Source organism: Aedes aegypti, chromosome 3, assembly GCF_002204515.2.
Source record: "Aedes aegypti strain LVP_AGWG chromosome 3, AaegL5.0 Primary Assembly, whole genome shotgun sequence".
Classification (NCBI taxonomy): domain Eukaryota; kingdom Metazoa; phylum Arthropoda; class Insecta; order Diptera; family Culicidae; genus Aedes; species Aedes aegypti.
The window spans coordinates 406,247,781-406,265,631 of record NC_035109.1 but is presented as its reverse complement, the minus strand read 5'-3'; the positions used below and the strand labels follow the sequence as shown (position 1 = coordinate 406,265,631).

General features: G+C 36.1%; 1 protein-coding gene across 8 annotated transcripts in view; it reads left to right on the top strand.

Moving 5' to 3' along the window:
- Positions 1-9,918: 9,918 nt before the first annotated feature.
- The window catches only part of LOC5568580 (protein kinase C, brain isozyme), a 332,166-nt gene continuing 324,233 nt past the window's right edge, over positions 9,919-17,851 (top strand). For 2 of the 8 annotated variants that reach the window (XM_021855855.1, XM_021855848.1), the window contains exons 1-2: positions 9,919-10,181; positions 11,596-12,000. In XM_021855855.1, coding sequence (XP_021711547.1) covers positions 11,819-12,000 — 182 coding nt within the window. In that variant the 5' untranslated portion in view covers positions 9,919-10,181; positions 11,596-11,818. Of the gene's footprint in view, positions 10,250-10,273; positions 10,368-10,687; positions 11,431-11,595; positions 12,001-17,851 lie in introns of those variants that run through there. The other 6 variants (XM_021855849.1, XM_021855850.1, XM_021855851.1 and 3 more) reach the window with 6 other exon arrangements.

The following is a 17,851-nucleotide window of genomic DNA, read 5'->3' as shown; positions in this document are numbered from 1 at the left end:
GTGGTACTTGTTCATGCTTTCAAAGCAATTTCCTCCTGATGGACATTCGTTCTATGTCTACTATTTGTTAGAAAACTGATTCCGCAATATAATTTATTTATTTATTTATTTAATTTCATACCTCAACTGATCGATGTCTTAATGAAGATAAGAAGGATAATCCTGGATTTACCAAAAAAAAAGTTACCTAACCTTTTAAAAGTTCAGCATTCCTCTAAAAATAATTGATTCTGTCAAATCTTATACTGAGATATTTGGCTGAAAGTTGTATATGAAATGCTTCTGTTCCTTCAAATAGTTTTCCCAAAAAATTGACTACTTATTCTTTCACGAAGTTTATCAAAAGCCCTTGAGAAATATTTCTAAAATACATAAAAAAATGCGTCAAAAATTCTCTTATGTTTTCCTTTTCTAGAAATTTTGCTTCAAGTCCCCGGATTATTCAAGAATTGAAAAGAAAATTATTTTTGTAATGTCTCTTGCATGCGATTCTTCGGAGGAAATTAGTTGAAAAACTCAAGGAAATTTTTGCTTCCAAAATAAGCATTGGGGTAAAGAAATCTGTAGAGAATTATGTAGCGAAATAACAGGGAAGGGAGTGAGGATTTATTTAGATATTCATAAAGACATTTGTATTGATCTTCCTTTAAAAAACTTCTTCAGAAAAAAATTTACTATTTTTTGACAGAATCCATTTTTTTGGCTTGCTTTTTTCAGCGATACGAGGGCGGAATTTTAGGAGGCTTTTTGGCAGAATTCCAGAAAACCAGAAGTCAAGGAAGGATAGATTCCAAAGACAATTTCCAAAGAAGATTCTGATGGAACTTCTTGAGAAATTTGTTTTATTTGTAAATTCATTAGAAAGGTTGCAACCATCCTGTAATTTTCCAGGTTATAAATAGTAAAGACTGTTCATTTTATAAAGAGAACACTTTGTTTATGCTATATCTTTTTAATTTATTGATAAAATCGAAATCGGTTTTCTGTGCATCGTTCAACTATTATTCTTTAATGCTCTGAAAATATAAAATCTTAGAAAATGCTTTTGGTTGATGAGCTAAATAGTTTTTCCAAAAACTCATAAAAAAAGCTGTTCGTCAAAGTTTAACATTATTATTCGCAAAACAAAAATCCTAATTTATATGAACAAATTGTATGTTTGTATTCTTTACTATCCCACTGAAGGTATAGCTTTAAAAAAATCAATTATGTTCCACCATTCTCTGACATTAGGTAACTTTAGTGATTTAGCCATTTATGGCCAAATTTGCTGATACACCATCCTTTCACTCCCAGCAAAAGAGAAAAGTAGAAAGCGTGTTCAAAACTAGTTTGGCTTACTAAAGAAACTATATTTGTACAAACGAGAGCTAAATCGTGCGTTAAACCATAGTTTTATGTACAAATTTTACTGTTTATGGTAGTTTTACTAAAAAGTCTCATACTTTAAAAATCGTGTACGCATATTTATCGATCTACAGCAAATTGTAAATGGTTTTCAACAAATATTTCAATTGGTAATCTTAGAATGACATACTTTGAAAATAATATGTGGAAAATTAAATCGATTTTTTTACAGCAGTGTTGCCAATTTTGATGATTGTCATTGCAATTTGAAAGGTGTTCTAAGAATAAAGCAATTGTGTTTCTAATGTTCTTTAAATGTGACGTGGGGACTCGATAAGTAACTTTATGGAGGCGTAAGTTGTTTTTCATATTAAACTATATTAGGACTTCCGTCAGGACATACCTTTAACCAAAAAATTCTACTCATATCAGTTCCCTTCAAATTCTAAATTGTTTTCTCTGAAAAATATAGAGGAAAAATGATTTAATTCTATCTGTAGAATTGTGGTTCCAAAAATAGCTTGATTTTATCCATCATACTTCTGATTGATAATGCTTTCGAAGAAAAAGCCTTTTTTGAAAATAAAAAATACAAATTGTCGAATTTTCCAAACAATCATTAATTTTGATAATCTCCAAAAATCGACCATTCTAATCGTTGTGCCATATTCGTGTGAAATTTAATTATTTTGGAGAATTCTTATTATCACAACATTGTACAATAATAATCGAACGATGTGCAGAAAACCGCTTAAACCATTGCCCATCTATTGTTCTACCTGCTTTAACAATTTGTTGTTGCTCCTTCCTTCCCATGACGCTGTAAGGACTTCGTACAAAAGTCTTTCCATACTACAAAAACCAACATTTCAAAGAATCTATAAAAAGGTAAATTATGATAGTTTGAAAAATGCAGAATTCTTATACGTATGGTTTTGGATTTCTCAAAGCTCATCAGGAATTCCTCAACAAATTTTCAAAGTAATGCAAAGTTTACCCAAAGATTTAAATTAATTAAAATCATACATTACGAATTTTACCACAATATATCTTCCGTAATGTTCTTAAAAAATACCGGCAATATTTTCGCGTTAAATATCTACAGTACTACAAAATAATCGATAATACACCCTTTAAAAAAGTTTGCTTTGAATTTCTAAAGTTAGGAAAATGGGCTCTACATTAATATGTTCAACATATTATCATGAAACTGTCGAGTTCATACAAAATGTTATGAAAGATTTTAAAAACAAATACTTTCAGTTGAAATTCTATCCATTTTAACACAAATCATTTTCTGTTATAGAAGACGAAGGAAAAAGAGCATGAATTTTTGTAGTAAATCCTGCATGGACATTTTTTCACTGAAATACATTGTCAACAAATTTCAGAAATTCTACGATATATTACTTGAATTTTACGACAGGAATTTCTCACGAATTATTTTTAAGCTGCAATTATTAAAAAAAATACCAAAAAAGTTCTTTCTAGTTTTCGTATGTTTATTTTTATGGAGTGATTCGTAGGAGGAGTTTGTAAAGCAATCACTGAAAAAAAATTAATATGGATAGCGGATATATTTTTAAATGTTATTTGAAACAAATTGGAGTTGTTTCTAGAGCCCGAAGAAATACTTGATGGAACTGTAATTTTGATGAAAACTTTCTTTGGAAATTCCCATTTGGTAAAGAAAATGTAATGAAAAAAATCTATGGAAAATACTTGGAAGAATCTTTGGTAAATTTTTCGGAAGAATCTTAGGGAAACAATAATATAACTCTTTAAGAAATTCCTGAACTAATTTGAGTATTTTCGCGGAAGAGTGAAAGCACAGTTGAACGTATTTCGCTAGGAACTTCCTAGGAATGTTGGAGTTGAATTTTTTGAAAAAATAAAAAAAAATATTGAGGGGGATTACTAACTAAGTGATCTTGAAGACAGTTTTGGTGAGACTCCTAGATTTTTTTTGTACTATTTTTTGGAGAAATTCTAAGTAATTTCTAACAATCCTAAACAAATTATAAATGAACTGCTGGAGGATTCTTCGAACTTACAATTGAAATGTATATGTAATAAGTACGTAGAGGACTTTCCAGAAGAAATCATTAAAAGAATTTCTATTGCATTCTCTGGCGGAATTCTTCAAGAGATTTCTTTTAATCCAATTTGTTCGAGAAATTTTCTGGTGAGATCAGAATGCCTAGAAATGATTTTCCGTTGGAATCCCAGGACAAACTCAGTGAAAACTTATAAATAAGTTCTTTAAGAAAGCACTGAAAACTACGAAAACAATTCATGAACAAATCTCCGTAGGAATTCTCAGAGAAATCTCTTCAAAGCACATGTTTAAGTACTTGCGAAATTCGTGGAAGAATCACAAAGGACATTCCTTGTAAGTTTGACATTGACCGCCTCTTTCGATGCATCTTATGGCTAGCAGGAACGTCAAAAAAGTAATGTATGACCATCTTTTGGCTATTTATCACGTATTCTTCAAGCTTGACCCATTGTTTTCATTGTTCTGGCATTAGCTTGCTGTAAAAATATTGGCCCAAAGTTACCCTTATGGACCAATGTCACCCCGCCTTACGGTAACAAATATCACTGATGTGCCGCGAAATGAAACAAAATAATAAATAAATAAAAATTCGTTGAAATTACGAAATTTGTGAAAATCCTACTTACACTGCTCGACAAAAAAAGTCGATCTGAATGCACAGAGACCGGACAACCCGGGCTTGAAAGTATAAAAATAAACAAAAATAATGGCGTTTTCAGAATGTTCGTATCTGCCCCAGGTCATTTTTAAAATATACTTGAACTTTTTGCATTTTTTATTTAAAAATCTAATCTAATCAATAAACCGACACAGTGTTTTATATTCAGGACAGCGGAATTCATGTGCCATATAATGTTTAAAACGTTAAGTCCAATATAAAGAGTTGTAATAAGATTTGCAGGAAGCCCTCCCCCTTTTTTTGCACCCTCCCCATTTTTAAAGTATCGCAAATGATGGAATATTTGATATACAGGGGGTTGTCAAAATAACTGGGACAGGCAAAAATTGGGCCAACTTTGTAATGCTGTAACTTTGACAAAAATTGACCGATTTCAATTCTTTAAGAAGTAATGGACGGGTCAACTAATCTAATTTTGAGGTGAATCCACGGAGATGAACTATGACCACCGGATACCGGTAATAATCCGGATTTCCGGAAGCATGTCTTATGCAGTAAAATTATGACATGTTTTTAGTAAAGGTCTCGGCTAAAAATTCAAAATTTTACTACACATGGATCAAATTCTGAAGCGATTGGTGCGCCAAGTATTAAGATCGATCCAGAAACAACCAAGATATGGCCATTTCCCTGGAATCGGTGCCGGTAGTGGATCCGAATTGGGATCAAACAATTTATTCACTCAAAATATGTCGCGCAATATTGTTTTCTCCCTAGCTTATCATAAAATACCCCGAGGGAACCTGTAATTAGGGACAATTGAAATTGAATTCCAATACATATCGTGCGACGGTACATTTTTCATGTCTCGTGCTAAATAGGGCTATTGTAAACCTAAAATGGATAATTGACTACAGTGGCCACTTTTGGGACCACCGGAGTTTCCCATGTTCCGAAGTTCGTAGTTCAAATTATTTTTACAGACAAATTCAAAACATTTACCTGTTGTTTAGAATGAAAATTTGGTTTACATTGATTAAAAATATCATTTTAGAAGAGTTTTGAACTTATGGCACAACAATTTTCTAAACTCAAAAGGGATAAAAACTGTTTATGATTTCTGTAAACTATATATATTTCAACTAAATTTCTATCAGAGCTTACGAGTATAATCTATAGATTGGATCCAATGACAAAAATAAACTTTATTGTTCGAATTATAGGATTTAATAGCAAAAATCATTGGAAAACTGGCATTTCTCATAACTTTACCTAAATTTCATATATGTCCACTAATAAATTGTCCAAATGTATTTCACTACATCTGAACATCATATTAAAGCATTTCAGTAATCGAATAGAGCTTCTAAATTTAGTTTTGAACGTTGTGCGTATGAATTTTGGTAGGTGTACGAATATGGAATTGGGTGAATTTTAGACATCAATTCAATACTTTTCTATTAATTCAAAGATGAATGTAAATGGAAACATTTTGTGATTGGCAAACAATAGATAACACCTGTTACCTTCAATGTGGATAAAGTATTTGTAGCTCAATACTTCATTTAACAGTTTTTTACTAACGAACAGTGTTATAGAAGTTTTGAAAAATTGCAGAATTCTTGTAAGTTTGGTTCATCAGGAATTCCTCAACACATTTTCAAAGTAATGCAAAAGTTTTACCTACGGTATAAAATTAAAAATCTAAGATTACGAATACACAATACATCTTCGATTATACTACAAAATAAAGGTAGGAAAAAATGAGTTTTACATCAGTAAGTTATCAGTACCATAGTATCATGAATCTTAGGAGTTCATACAAAATATTATCTAAGATTTCAGTAACAAATACCGTAATCCGGGGGTAAATTGATCACTGTTTTACAACTTTTTGTTGTGTTTTCCTTTGGAATCCAAAAATTGTAAAATAAATTTCGATAAAATTAGTACTTAATTGATCTTTATCATTTTATGTAATCTATTTTGCATAAAACAATATTTAACATATCTTAAAAATGTTTTAATATCATAAAATTAAAATGGCACACTGGGGCGAAATTGATCTTCATAAAACAAAGCAGTTTTAAGAATTAAAAATACCCCTATCTACTAAATTTGGGTCTCCTGATTCTGAAAATGATGTCAAAATTCTTACAACTCTAGTATTTGATCATATTATTGCAAAATTAAACTTAAAAATCTGCCAAATACGCCAAAATGTAGGCAATTTTCCTTGAAATAAGCACATTATTTGAGAATAAACCGATTTATGAGCAAAAACTATACTTGCTATGCTGTATGATATCCAAAATGAGTTTTGTAGCTCATACTCAAGCGTACACAACATTTTGAACATTCAAAGTTGCCATGTAGGCATAGTACCAGTGGATTGTATAGCACCGACATTAACAACTGTTTTGCTTATACCTTCAAAAGTGTGAATGTATCTATGCAAAACTGACCCTAATAAAAACGAAATAGTTCAAAATCATCATTAGACATCTATAAACTAGAAAACATGGAATGTCTGTGGTGCCAAAGAAACCTTCAACATCCTTGGGATGAAATGTCTCTTGGTACCGACCTGATCAAATTCACCCCAGTGATCAATTTTCAGTAAAAATTTCATCTATTTGAACACCAATCATTTTCTGTGATGAAAGACAAAAAAAAACACAAAAATTTTTGAAGTAAATTTTGCAAGGACCATTTAAGGTATTCTGTGAGGTACATTGTCAAAAAGCTTCATAAATTCTACGATTTATTTCTTGAATTTTACGACAGGAATTTAGTATTTTTTTTTCGAATTATTTTAAGCTGCAATTGTTTAAAAAAATATCAACAAAGTTCTTTCAAACCTTTGTATGTGTTTCTTCAGGAGTCTGATATGGAGTGATTCGTAGAGGAATTTGTAAAGCAAGCCCTAAAAATATTGAGGTATTGCTGGAATAGTTTTTGAGCCAATATCTGGAGATTTTAATCAAAAAGTTCAGAAATGAATTGCAAAATACTTAGATGGATTTTAGATTTTTTTTTTGAATAATCTTAGGGAAACAAATAATTAAATTCTTCCTGAACAAATTACTCGGGAAATCTCTGAGTATTTTCGCGGAAGAGTTTTTGAAAGCACAGTTGAACGTATTCCACTAGAAACTTTATAGGAATGTTAAAAATCTTTAAACATTTGTTTGAAGAGACATTTAAAAAAAAAATCATTTATTTTCAAGAAAGTTTTGAAGGAAGGAGAGATGTTGCTCCTTAGTTCTAGAGAAATTAAAAAAAAAAAATCGCGAAAAAAATGCAGATAGATCTGCGGAGAACTTCTCTGAGAAATCTTGGCAATATTTTCTCAATTTAATTAGTTTTAATCGCTCATGAATATCCTTACCTGGAAGAGTCAATCAATTTTTTTGTAGGAACTCTGGATATTTTTTTCTTCCATTTTTTAAAACAATCCTGTAGAGAAATTATAGAAGAACTTTAAAAGCAAAGTTGGAAAAACTTTTGGGAGCTCTTTGAAAAATTTGTGGATTGAATCTCTTCTTTCTAATCTCTAAGACATTTTTGGTGAGACTCCTAGATGTGTTTGTACTATTTTTGAAGAAATCCTCAGTAATTCCTGAAAATCCTAAACAAATTATTAATGAACACAAAAGGATATTTAAACTTACAATTGTAATTTATGTGTAATAAGTACATTGAGAACCTTCCAGGAGAAATGATTAAAAGTATTAGTAATGAATTCTCTAGCGAAATCCTTCAAGTCGAGTCTAGTACACGACACTGAAGACGGCTTCACAGTTGAGGTCGAAATACGCGTATCTGTCAAAGGATACAAACTCTAGTAGAATTAAACGGTATAGTACTAAATACGATTTTTCATCTACTTATAGGCTTAACAGCTCGAAGATTTATTATCCTTCAAGAGATTTTTTTAAGAAATTCTATACAGATTCTTCGCGAAATTTTACGGTTAGATCAGAAAGTCTGGGAATGATTTTCCTTGGGAATCTCAGGACGGACTCAGTGAAAGAAATTGAGGAAAGCACTAAAAAGTACAAACATAATTCATGAAGAAATTCTTGTAGGAGTTCTCAGAGGAATCTCTTTAAAGCACATGGTTGAATACCGTCGTGTGGGGTGACATTGGTCCATAAGGGTGACTTTGGGTCTATATTTTTACAGCAATCTAATGCCAGAATAATTCAAGTAATGTGTCAAGCTTCAAGAATACGTTACAAATAGCCAATAGATGATCAATGATTATTGTTTTAGCGTTCCTACTAATCATGAGATGCATCGAAAGAGGCGGTCAAAGTCATCCTCTAGGCCCAATGTCACGCCGCACGGTGGTACCTTAACAGTTCGTCGAAGAATCACAAAGCACATTCCTTGTGACCTTTTTTTTTTGCTAGAATTCTTGAAGTTTATTTGACTAGATTACAAAACGGATGAATTTTTTTCGTTGCGAAAATTCAAATTTACAAATATTACTGACGTGTCACAAAATAAAACAAAATAATAAATGAATACAATCAATACTGTTGAAACTACAAAATTTATAAAAATCGTGATTATTGCGACCGACATTACTTCTGTAAAACAAGTATTTGCTAGGCCCCCCCTAGGCCCCCTCCAGAAAAAAATCCTAGCTTCGCCAATGATAACCAAGGGGTAATTTCGGACGAATTCCTTGAACAAATTCTCCGAAAGACTATTTTAGGAATGCCTGCAAAATTTGGATTTATATTTGGAAGAAATGTTGCAAGAATCTATCTTGAGAATTCTTGAAGAAACTGTATAAATTTGTTGTATCTCGTGTCATTAACTGATCAAGACGCGTTTTGGACTCCACTTTGTCCTCTATAGTTTAACGCTGGGAGGGAGAAACCAATACAAAATTTCTGTACGTCATAGTGAGCCGGGATTCCGCTGTCACGAACTGTCACTGTGAGCCCAGATCTCAAACATTGGACTAACATGGAAAAAGCGCGTAACTGATTGAAACACATTTTCGCATTTTATCAAAAGTGACAAAAATTGAATGAAAATCAATTCATGCACATAATGCAAGTAATGTCACTTGAGCACCTTTCAACTGATTGAATTTAAAGTATTGAAAAACGCATGATTTTACTTTTTCCAATGAAAATTAATGTTTGGTGCATAGAAAACTGTGGCCCTTTTTCCATGTTTGTCAGGAAAGATCGAAAGTACACAACAAAAGAAAACTAGCGATTTTCCCCAAGCCTGCCTTGATTGTTGTTGGCAAGCTGGAGTTATCTTGCAGTTCAAACAAACTTTGTTCTGTATTTCGTGTGTAGTATCGGTGCCTCCCTCCCAGGTTTAACGTTCCATGCAAAAAGGGTGCAGAAGTTGTTCAAAATGATCATTTTGGATAAAAACGATTAATTGATTGCCCCTAAATCATCCCTTTCAATTGTTAATTGTCTTCAACCTTCATAGTCTTTATACGATTTCCGATTTCCCAAAAATGAATGGTTCCACTATTGCTCACATGAACAAGTTTTACATTTTGACAGAGCTCCCAAAACCACACGCCAACGACCGTCAGATTTGATCGAATTATCGTTATGAATCGAACCACATGGCCTGCTGTACAACCATTACCGTTAAGTACCCCTAGCAGGAGTGGAGAGCCTCTCGCCAAGCTGCTTGTGGTAGTCTAGTCGCCACTCACGCTCAGGAGCTCCCCAATGTTTTTGGAGATATCACTTCTCATCGAAGTGTGCCCCCTCAGTTCCCCCTCACACATTTATCGTTCTTCTCTGCCAATATGTAATCGCTTCGCATGTTTGTGTTTCCAAAGGGGAGAGATCGTTCTGTCCGCTCGCTCGCTGGTCAATACTTGTGCTCCCCGCATTGGCAAGCTCACTTTGATTTGTCATGTCGTTTGGGTCAAACGTGTGTCCGTCGTTTCGCTGAGTCGCTGAGTGGTCGCATCGCCAGATAAATTCGCTTCACTTGCCTGGCTGCTGCTTGCTGCCCCTCCCCCTCAGTGTAGTGCGAGTCGTCGTTGTCGTCATCCAAGTAGTCACAAAACGCGTTTCTGTGGAATCTGCTGCTGGGCCTTAACAGCCGCCAGGCCTGCTTAGTGATTTTTGTTTGTTTGAGCTGCTTCAGCCAACTGAGGTGAGAAGAGTGAGTCTTCCTGTGCGGTGAGGAGCAAACAGCATCCAGCGAATTATTCTCAGCTGATAGTGCGTGTGTTCGGAGTTTTAATTGTTGTTAGTTCGCAAAAAAGCAACGAGAAGCGAACATAAGAAAAAAAAACCCTGTCTGTGATTCGTTTTCTCAAGGTGGTTTGGTTGTGTGAAGGTTTGGCGAAGGAACAGAAGGAAGGGAGTGCTGCACTGGTAGAAGAGGCTGCGGCGAAACAGAGAAGATACAAGTTTTGCTACAACCCTGTCGACTCTCAAGATGCTTTGTGTGTGTTATGGGCTTTGTGTGGAGAATTGTGGAGCGGAAGATTCGATAATTTTTGCGGGTTTTCAAAAGTTGTAAAGTTTATTGGGTTTTTGCTCCATAGTGAAACGCGTAGGAGGAGCGGTAAATTTTGCTAAACGCTGCACCGAAACCGAAGTAGCCCGAAGAGCTACGACGGCGTGCACTTCGTCCGATCGCAGCAGGCCAAGTAGTTTCGATTTTTGCGAGCTTCTACTGTTACCTTCCGTCAGTGGAAATAATGGTGTGCAAATGTATGATAATACAGTGAATTAATAATAACCTACATGCTGAGGTAGGAAAAAGCTATTCCTGGAAGAAACACTCTAGTCTAGGCTGGTCAGTCTTGTTCTACAGTTCGTCAACCAATATATCAAATTCTTCTAAATCAGTCGGAATTTGAAGTCTGATTTGCATTTGTCCACAAGCATCATCGGATTACTTCCAAAATTGATAACCAATCGATTCCATGTCATTTTCGCCTGACTGGTGATTTGACTTGCACTCCGCTCTCAGCTCAACTTTTCTGCACTGCAACTGGTTCTAGTGCCAGTGCAAAACCACCAACAAAGAACATAATTTAATTCAGAAGCGAGCGGAAAATTGCCATCGATATCCATACCGCTTGCAATATCCATTTTTCACAGCGAATTTTCCATCCACAATTTGCACCAACACACAAGCGGACGGCGGGAGTGAAAAACCTCTGAGCAACTGAGAGAAAATTCTCACCCACCGAACGCGAATCAGGATATGATGATGCACGCCGTGGTTGTGTTTGTGTGAGTGTGTGTGGTACAATTTGGAAACAGTAGCAGTAGTATTAGTTGCGAGGAAAAATTTGTAGTGAGAGAAATTTGCAAGGAGCGCTAGTGAGATCGTGAGCAGAAAATTTTGCCTCAGTGAAAGTGCGTATTCTTGCGCCGAGCAGGGGGTGGTGAGTGACATAGATCCTAACCCACACAAACACATACTCACATGTTCAAATCTATCTCTGGAAATCTCTCGTTCAGACACGTGTGTGGGAGGGCAGAAGTCGATGAAACAAGGATCTGGGATTTCACCGAGCTGCTCATGAAATATTTTCTCGTGTATCCTTCAGCCGTAGCGAAACGTGTGGTTTAGAAGCAACAGCGCAACCTGTGCTAGTTTTCTGGAACAAGACACAGCAGAGCGAAGAAAACGCAGTGAAAATACGATAGGATTTCATCAGTGCAAAAAAAAAGAGCAGTCATAGTGCGTTGCCTAGATTCGGTGGTAATTTGTGCGGTGAGTGTAAGTTATTTTGCGGAGTAGGCGAGGAAAAATAGTGAACCGTCGTCATCATGGCCGAGGAGGAGAACACCTTGGACGAGATGCCCGAGAACGAGAACAAGTTCGCGATGCGGAACCGCGGCCGCAAGGGAGCGCTGAAGAAGAAGAACGTCTATAATGTCAAGGATCATCGCTTCATCCCGCGCTTCTTCAAGCAGCCCACGTTCTGCTCGCACTGCAAGGATTTCATCTGGTGAGTAGCCTAGTAGCGAACGTTAGAAACGCGTAATCACCGACATGTCTTCGCCTACTTGGGGCTGCTTTGTGTTGGCGACGACGTCGTTCGTTGGATATTTTTTTTTCGGTTTTTCCATGGCTTGCTTGGAAAAAATGGACTAATTTGGCTGAGCGTGGGATAAGCAATGCTAATGGGAGATAGATCAATCTATCAGAATCCGAAAAATCATGTTTGAGATATGTTTTTTTTATACATATAAATACTTTTTTCATGGACAACCGTTCAACTAAGATTATTTGTCCGATGAATTGGTACAGTTAGATATATTTTTTGGCGTAATTAAATAAAATTCACAATACTGAGAAAAGCATACTATGATCTGTCGAACATGGAGGGACCGAATTTAGTATTAGACTTGAACCTACGATCTTTATTCGCTACAATATGAAGAAAATCGCATTCGCTCTGCACATGAGATGGGTGGATTTATGGGTTATGAAGAACATTTACGTGAGTTGTTGGCATTTGCACTCAAATATTGGTAGCATTCTAAGTATAGAGTCATCATTCGGTAGCTTAATTGGTCAAAGCGATCGTCTAGCATACAAGAGTCGAGGGTACAAATCCCACATGAATACGTGGATTTTGTATAATTTCACTCATTTGTACATCTTTTCCACGCATAATGAGTTTATTAATTTCTTAAAAAATTTGCTAAAGAGTCATTCTTTAATAAAAATCTCTTTCTTGAAATAATGAAGTTCCAATCGGTCGTTATGGGTGATGAATCCACTTTAGTTCATAGTATAAAGAAATATTTTGGTTTTCACTAGGTCTCCAAACTTTCCTAGAGTTCATTGGACTCCAGGTAGCCTAAACTTACTATCGTTTCAGGTTAGGATTAACTCATGCATACCAACTGATTTCGCATTGAAAATGGCCAAATGTTTGATACACGTAAAAGTTGATGAGTGGTCGAATGTCTATGTCGGAATTCCAACTGTTAATTAGCAAAAATTATCAACCAAAAATGATAAGCTACTCTCTGGAAGTTTCTTGACGAGAATGCAAACATTCCATAATCGCCAGGGATTTTCATATTTTTGATTTTTTAACAATATTTCTCACTTTTTCCTAATAATTTCATTAGCGGTTCCTTTAGATATTCCACCTGGAATTCCTTCAGAAATTCTATCGAAATTTTCTCCTGGGATTCCATCAGAAGTTCCTCTAAGTCTTTCATAATGAATTCTTCTAGAGATTTCCTCAAGAGTTCTTCCTGGGATTCAATTAGGAATTCCTTCAGAGATTCCATCAGGAGTTTCTTCAGAGATTCCACCTGGAATTCCTTCAAGGGGTTTTCAGAAGTTTCTCTAGAGATGGCATCAAGAGTTCCTTCGGTTATAGCACCTTAGGATTCCTATAGAGATTATATCAGAGATTTCTTCTTGGGATTTTATAAGGAGTTCCTTCAGACATTTTATCAGGCATCTAGGGATTCAATCAGGAGTTCCTATAGGGATCCCGCTAGGAGTTTCTCCAGGAAGTACATCAGAAGTTTTTCTAGAGGTTCCATCAGGAACCTCGAACTCCTCCAGGGTTTGCCTCAGAAGTTCTTCTGGAGATTACATCAGGAATTTCATTAGCAGTTCCTTTAGATATTCCAGCTGGAATTCCTTTAGATATTCTATCAAAATTTTGTCCAGGAATTTCCTCAGGAATTCTTCTAAGTCTTTCGACAGGAGTTTTTCTACGGATTTCATCAACAGTTCCTGGATTCAATTTGGAATTCCATCAGGATTTGCTCCATGGATTTCATCAGGAATTCCACTTGGAATTCTTTCAGAAGGTTCTCTAGGGATGCCATTAAAAGTTCCTTCGGATATTGCACCTGGAATTCCTCTAGAAATTATATCAAGGGTTCCTCATCAGGATTTCTTCTTGGGATTTTATAAGGAGTTCCTTCAGACATGTTATCAGGAATCTGGGGATTCCATCAGGAGTTCCTATAGGAATCCCGTCAGGAGTTTCTTCAGCGTTTCCGTTGGGAGCTCCTCAAGGAAGTACATCAGATGTTCTTCTAGAGATTCCATCAGGAGCTCTTCTAGGGGTTTTATCAGGAGTTCTTCCAGGGTTTCTGTAAAGAGTTCCTTCAGAGATTCTATTTCGAATTTCTACAGGAAGTTTATCAAACTTTCTCATGGATTCCATCAGGAATTCCTCCAGGGATTACATAAGAAGTTCTTCTAAGTATTCCACCAGAAGTTTCTCTAGCGATTTCATCAGGAGTTCTTCTATAACTTTCATTAGGAGTTTCAGTAGGAATTCTTCTAGGTTTGCATTATGAAATCATCTTGGCATTCCATCATGAACACTTTCTGGGAATTCATCAGAAGTTCGGTCAGGGATTCTATCAGGGATTCTTCAAAAAGTTCCTTCAGTTACTCTTCTAGGGTTATTTTGGGTTCCATGAGGCTATTTATAATGGACTTCTTCCAGAATTTTCTTCCAGGAGTTTCTCCAGGGAATTCTTCAAGAGATTCCTCCAGGAATTCTTCAAGGGATTTCTTCAGAAATTATCATGGGATGCCACCAGAAATTCTTCAAGGAATCAATCTCGGAACATCTTCAAGAATTCTTTAGGTTCTAAGGAATTGCCCCACGGAATTTACCAGACATTTCGGATTTAACCACCGGAATTCCTCAAGAGATTTTTGCCGGAATTGTTCAAGGGTTTCTTCAAGGAATCCCTCAAGGGATTTCTCTCGGAGTTTTTCAAGGAATTTCTTGTGAAATATCTTCAGGGATTTTCGGGAATCAGGAATTCCTTCATATATCTTGTCAGAAATTTCTTATAAGGATTTCACCAGTGATTAAGGAATCTACCAAGTGAGTCTATCAGGAGTTCGTCTTTCAAAAAAGGAATTCCTTCAAAAATTCCACTAGGATTTTCTCTATGCATTCCAACTAAGAATCTCCACATAAATCCTCCAGGGATTCCTCTAAGGATTTCTCTAAGGATTTTTCTAAGGATTTCTCTAAGGATTTTACCAGAGGTTCCTCCAAGGATTGCAGCTGAAATTCTTACAAAGATTCCATTGGAATTTCTTTCAGAAAGTTCACCAGAACTTTCCCGGTGATTTTACCGGGAATTCAAAAAAATCCTCCAAAAACTTCTGGAAAAACCCTCCAAGGATTTCGCCAAGATATTCTCCTAGGATTCCATAACAAATGTATCGAGGGATTTGACCACAATTTCCTATAAAAATTCCACCAGTATTTTATTAAGTGACTTTACCAGTTTCTCTAATTATTTCACCAGTAATTTTTCTAGAGAGGAATTCTTCCTGGATTAACACTGGGAATATCACCAAAGTTTCGTCAGAAGTTCTACCAGAATATACTTCGAAAGTTTTACTATGATTTCCCTTTTAAGAAATCATTCAGGGTTATTAGAAATTCCTCCAGGAGTTTACCAAAAAAAATTCCAAACGGTGCGCAAGTTGTTTTTTCCTGAAAACCCATCAATATTTCCGCGAGAGAAACTACCAGCAATTCCGCGAAGGATTGAACTAAAAAATCTTCCGTTCTTTACACTAGGCAGGAAGCTGGATCCTATTCTTAGCAATTTTGGTTCACTTCGGCAGTGGGAGTTTTTGAAAGCTACTGAGCTCATATTTGGCCACAACATGCGTTCTATTTAAGTACTCCTTTTTGCAAAGTTTCAGACAATTTGGCCAAGAAAAACCCCCCATACCAATGTGAATCATGGAAATGCCCTAGTGGCTCTGCATCCTATTCAACTAGGAAGCTTCTATAAATTTCCAAAAGATCATTCCTCCAGGGTTTCCACTGATATTTGCTAATAGGACTAAACAGTGATTTTTTTTTCTGAATTTCCAGGTTGAGATCCTGAAATTTCTGAAAATAAAAATCAGTGGGGGTTGTGTACAAGACACGACCGCATGGCGTCAACTACGCCATGTAATTTGCTGCATTTGTATTATAGTCAATTGTCATAATTGCAGCCTTCCTTTAGTTATAATTCAAAATGTAATTATGTAGTTTGTTTCTTTGTTTAATGCAATGGATCAATGCTTATTAAAACTCTCTATGAAGAATTCGGTGGCCCTGAAAAGGGCCGTTTGTTTGATTAAAGGTCGATGAAAGAAGAAACAAGAATAGTTTGAGTTTCAGGTACTTCTCTATGAAATCCACAAACTCGATATTTTCCTGGTTGGTAAGATCAATGTTTAAATTTCCTGTCACGATCATTGGTATGCTCTCCTTCTGATACTCGAATAAGTTCCGCGTCTTGAAGAACTTCTTTTGCTTCGTTGAGGTATTCGGCTCAATAAACACGCAAAACAGAATCGTTTGCTGGCTCATAATAGTTATCTCTACAGCACAGATATCACTGGTACAAACTTGCCGGATCGTCTGCGGTAGAGTTGTTTTGGTGTATTGCTACACCAGCAGCTCTAGCGTAATAACGCTTGGCCTTGGCGGCGCAGGTAAATCCTTTTACCTCTGAGAATTTACCTCTGGGCTGCCAGTTTCGGAAAAGGTCAAGATACCAGCCATCTTCATGGTGGGATCGGCTGCTATGTTGGATGCATGCACCAAGAGGCTTCGAACAATTAAGCTCATCAAGCAGCAAGCGGATTTACTGTGCTCGATGGCTTTAACTACCTCCAACAAGTCGATGACCTCTTGCGTACTCGGACCGTCTTCCATCATGATAATCACTACTTCGCAATATACACACTATTTGCCGGTATGAGAGATAAGTTCGCATTATTCCGACTGCTTGGTATATTGGTTTGATGTCTGTGTTTGGGAATGCATTGCTACCTGGATTTAATCCAAAAGCAAGAATTATGTACTGAGTTCACAAAATATCTGGAAAGCATGAGCGTACGAAACATACACATGTTAACGTATCTGCTCATACTTTAGCTTGGGTACTGGGACCTATTTTCGATTTTACCAAAAATCGTTTGAAGTGGTAATATTAATATATTTAATAAGAAATACTATTCAAAATAACTCTTTAGTCAACACTTGGTGGCCCTGAAAAAGGCCAATTTTCTTGTTGTGGTGTTGATGATAAATTATCAGCAGTCATAACAGAACCACTTTGAAGCTGTCTTATATAAGTGGCTTACCTAACCGCTTATTATTCGAATTCAGGAAATCTATTCAAAACAACTCTTTAATCGTAATGAAAAGGGAAATTGGAAAAAATGCGAACGCAGCGATGAATTCAGGTTCAAATATTACGTAACGCTCCGACATTCGCGTCCCATTGAAAACTGAGCTGAAAATGCGAAAGGCACTCGAGACTTGCTCGCCGACCATGTTCACAGTCGGACGGCAAAAAGAAGAATGAGCGAAGATGCTGTTGTTGTTGTTGTTGTTGTTTGAGAGGGACTTTAACCCGAAGGTCATTCGTCTATTTAGAGGATGGGTAGAGCGAAGATACAGGAGTCGGTCTGCTTTTATAGTGCGAAGCGGAACACAAAAGAAGCGTGGAAAACTGCTTGTGCGTGATTGGTTGCGTAAGAAAGGGGTCGACATTTTCACAATGTTTGATAGTTTATTGTCGATAATCAATAGTTTTGTCCATTCGAGAAATTTGTTGTATACATTTCCGACCGATTGTTGGGAGAATATTGAACACCTATCAATAAATTATTTTTTTTTCTATCTTTATTAACGAGATTTTTAGTCCTGGGCTAGTTCATCTCGGGACCAACGGCTTTACTTCCCTTCCGAAGGAAGTCGTCACTACAACTTTTTTGTCAGTGACTATCTCGGGGATGGGATTCGATCCCAGATCCTCGGCGTGAGAGGCGTGGGTTCT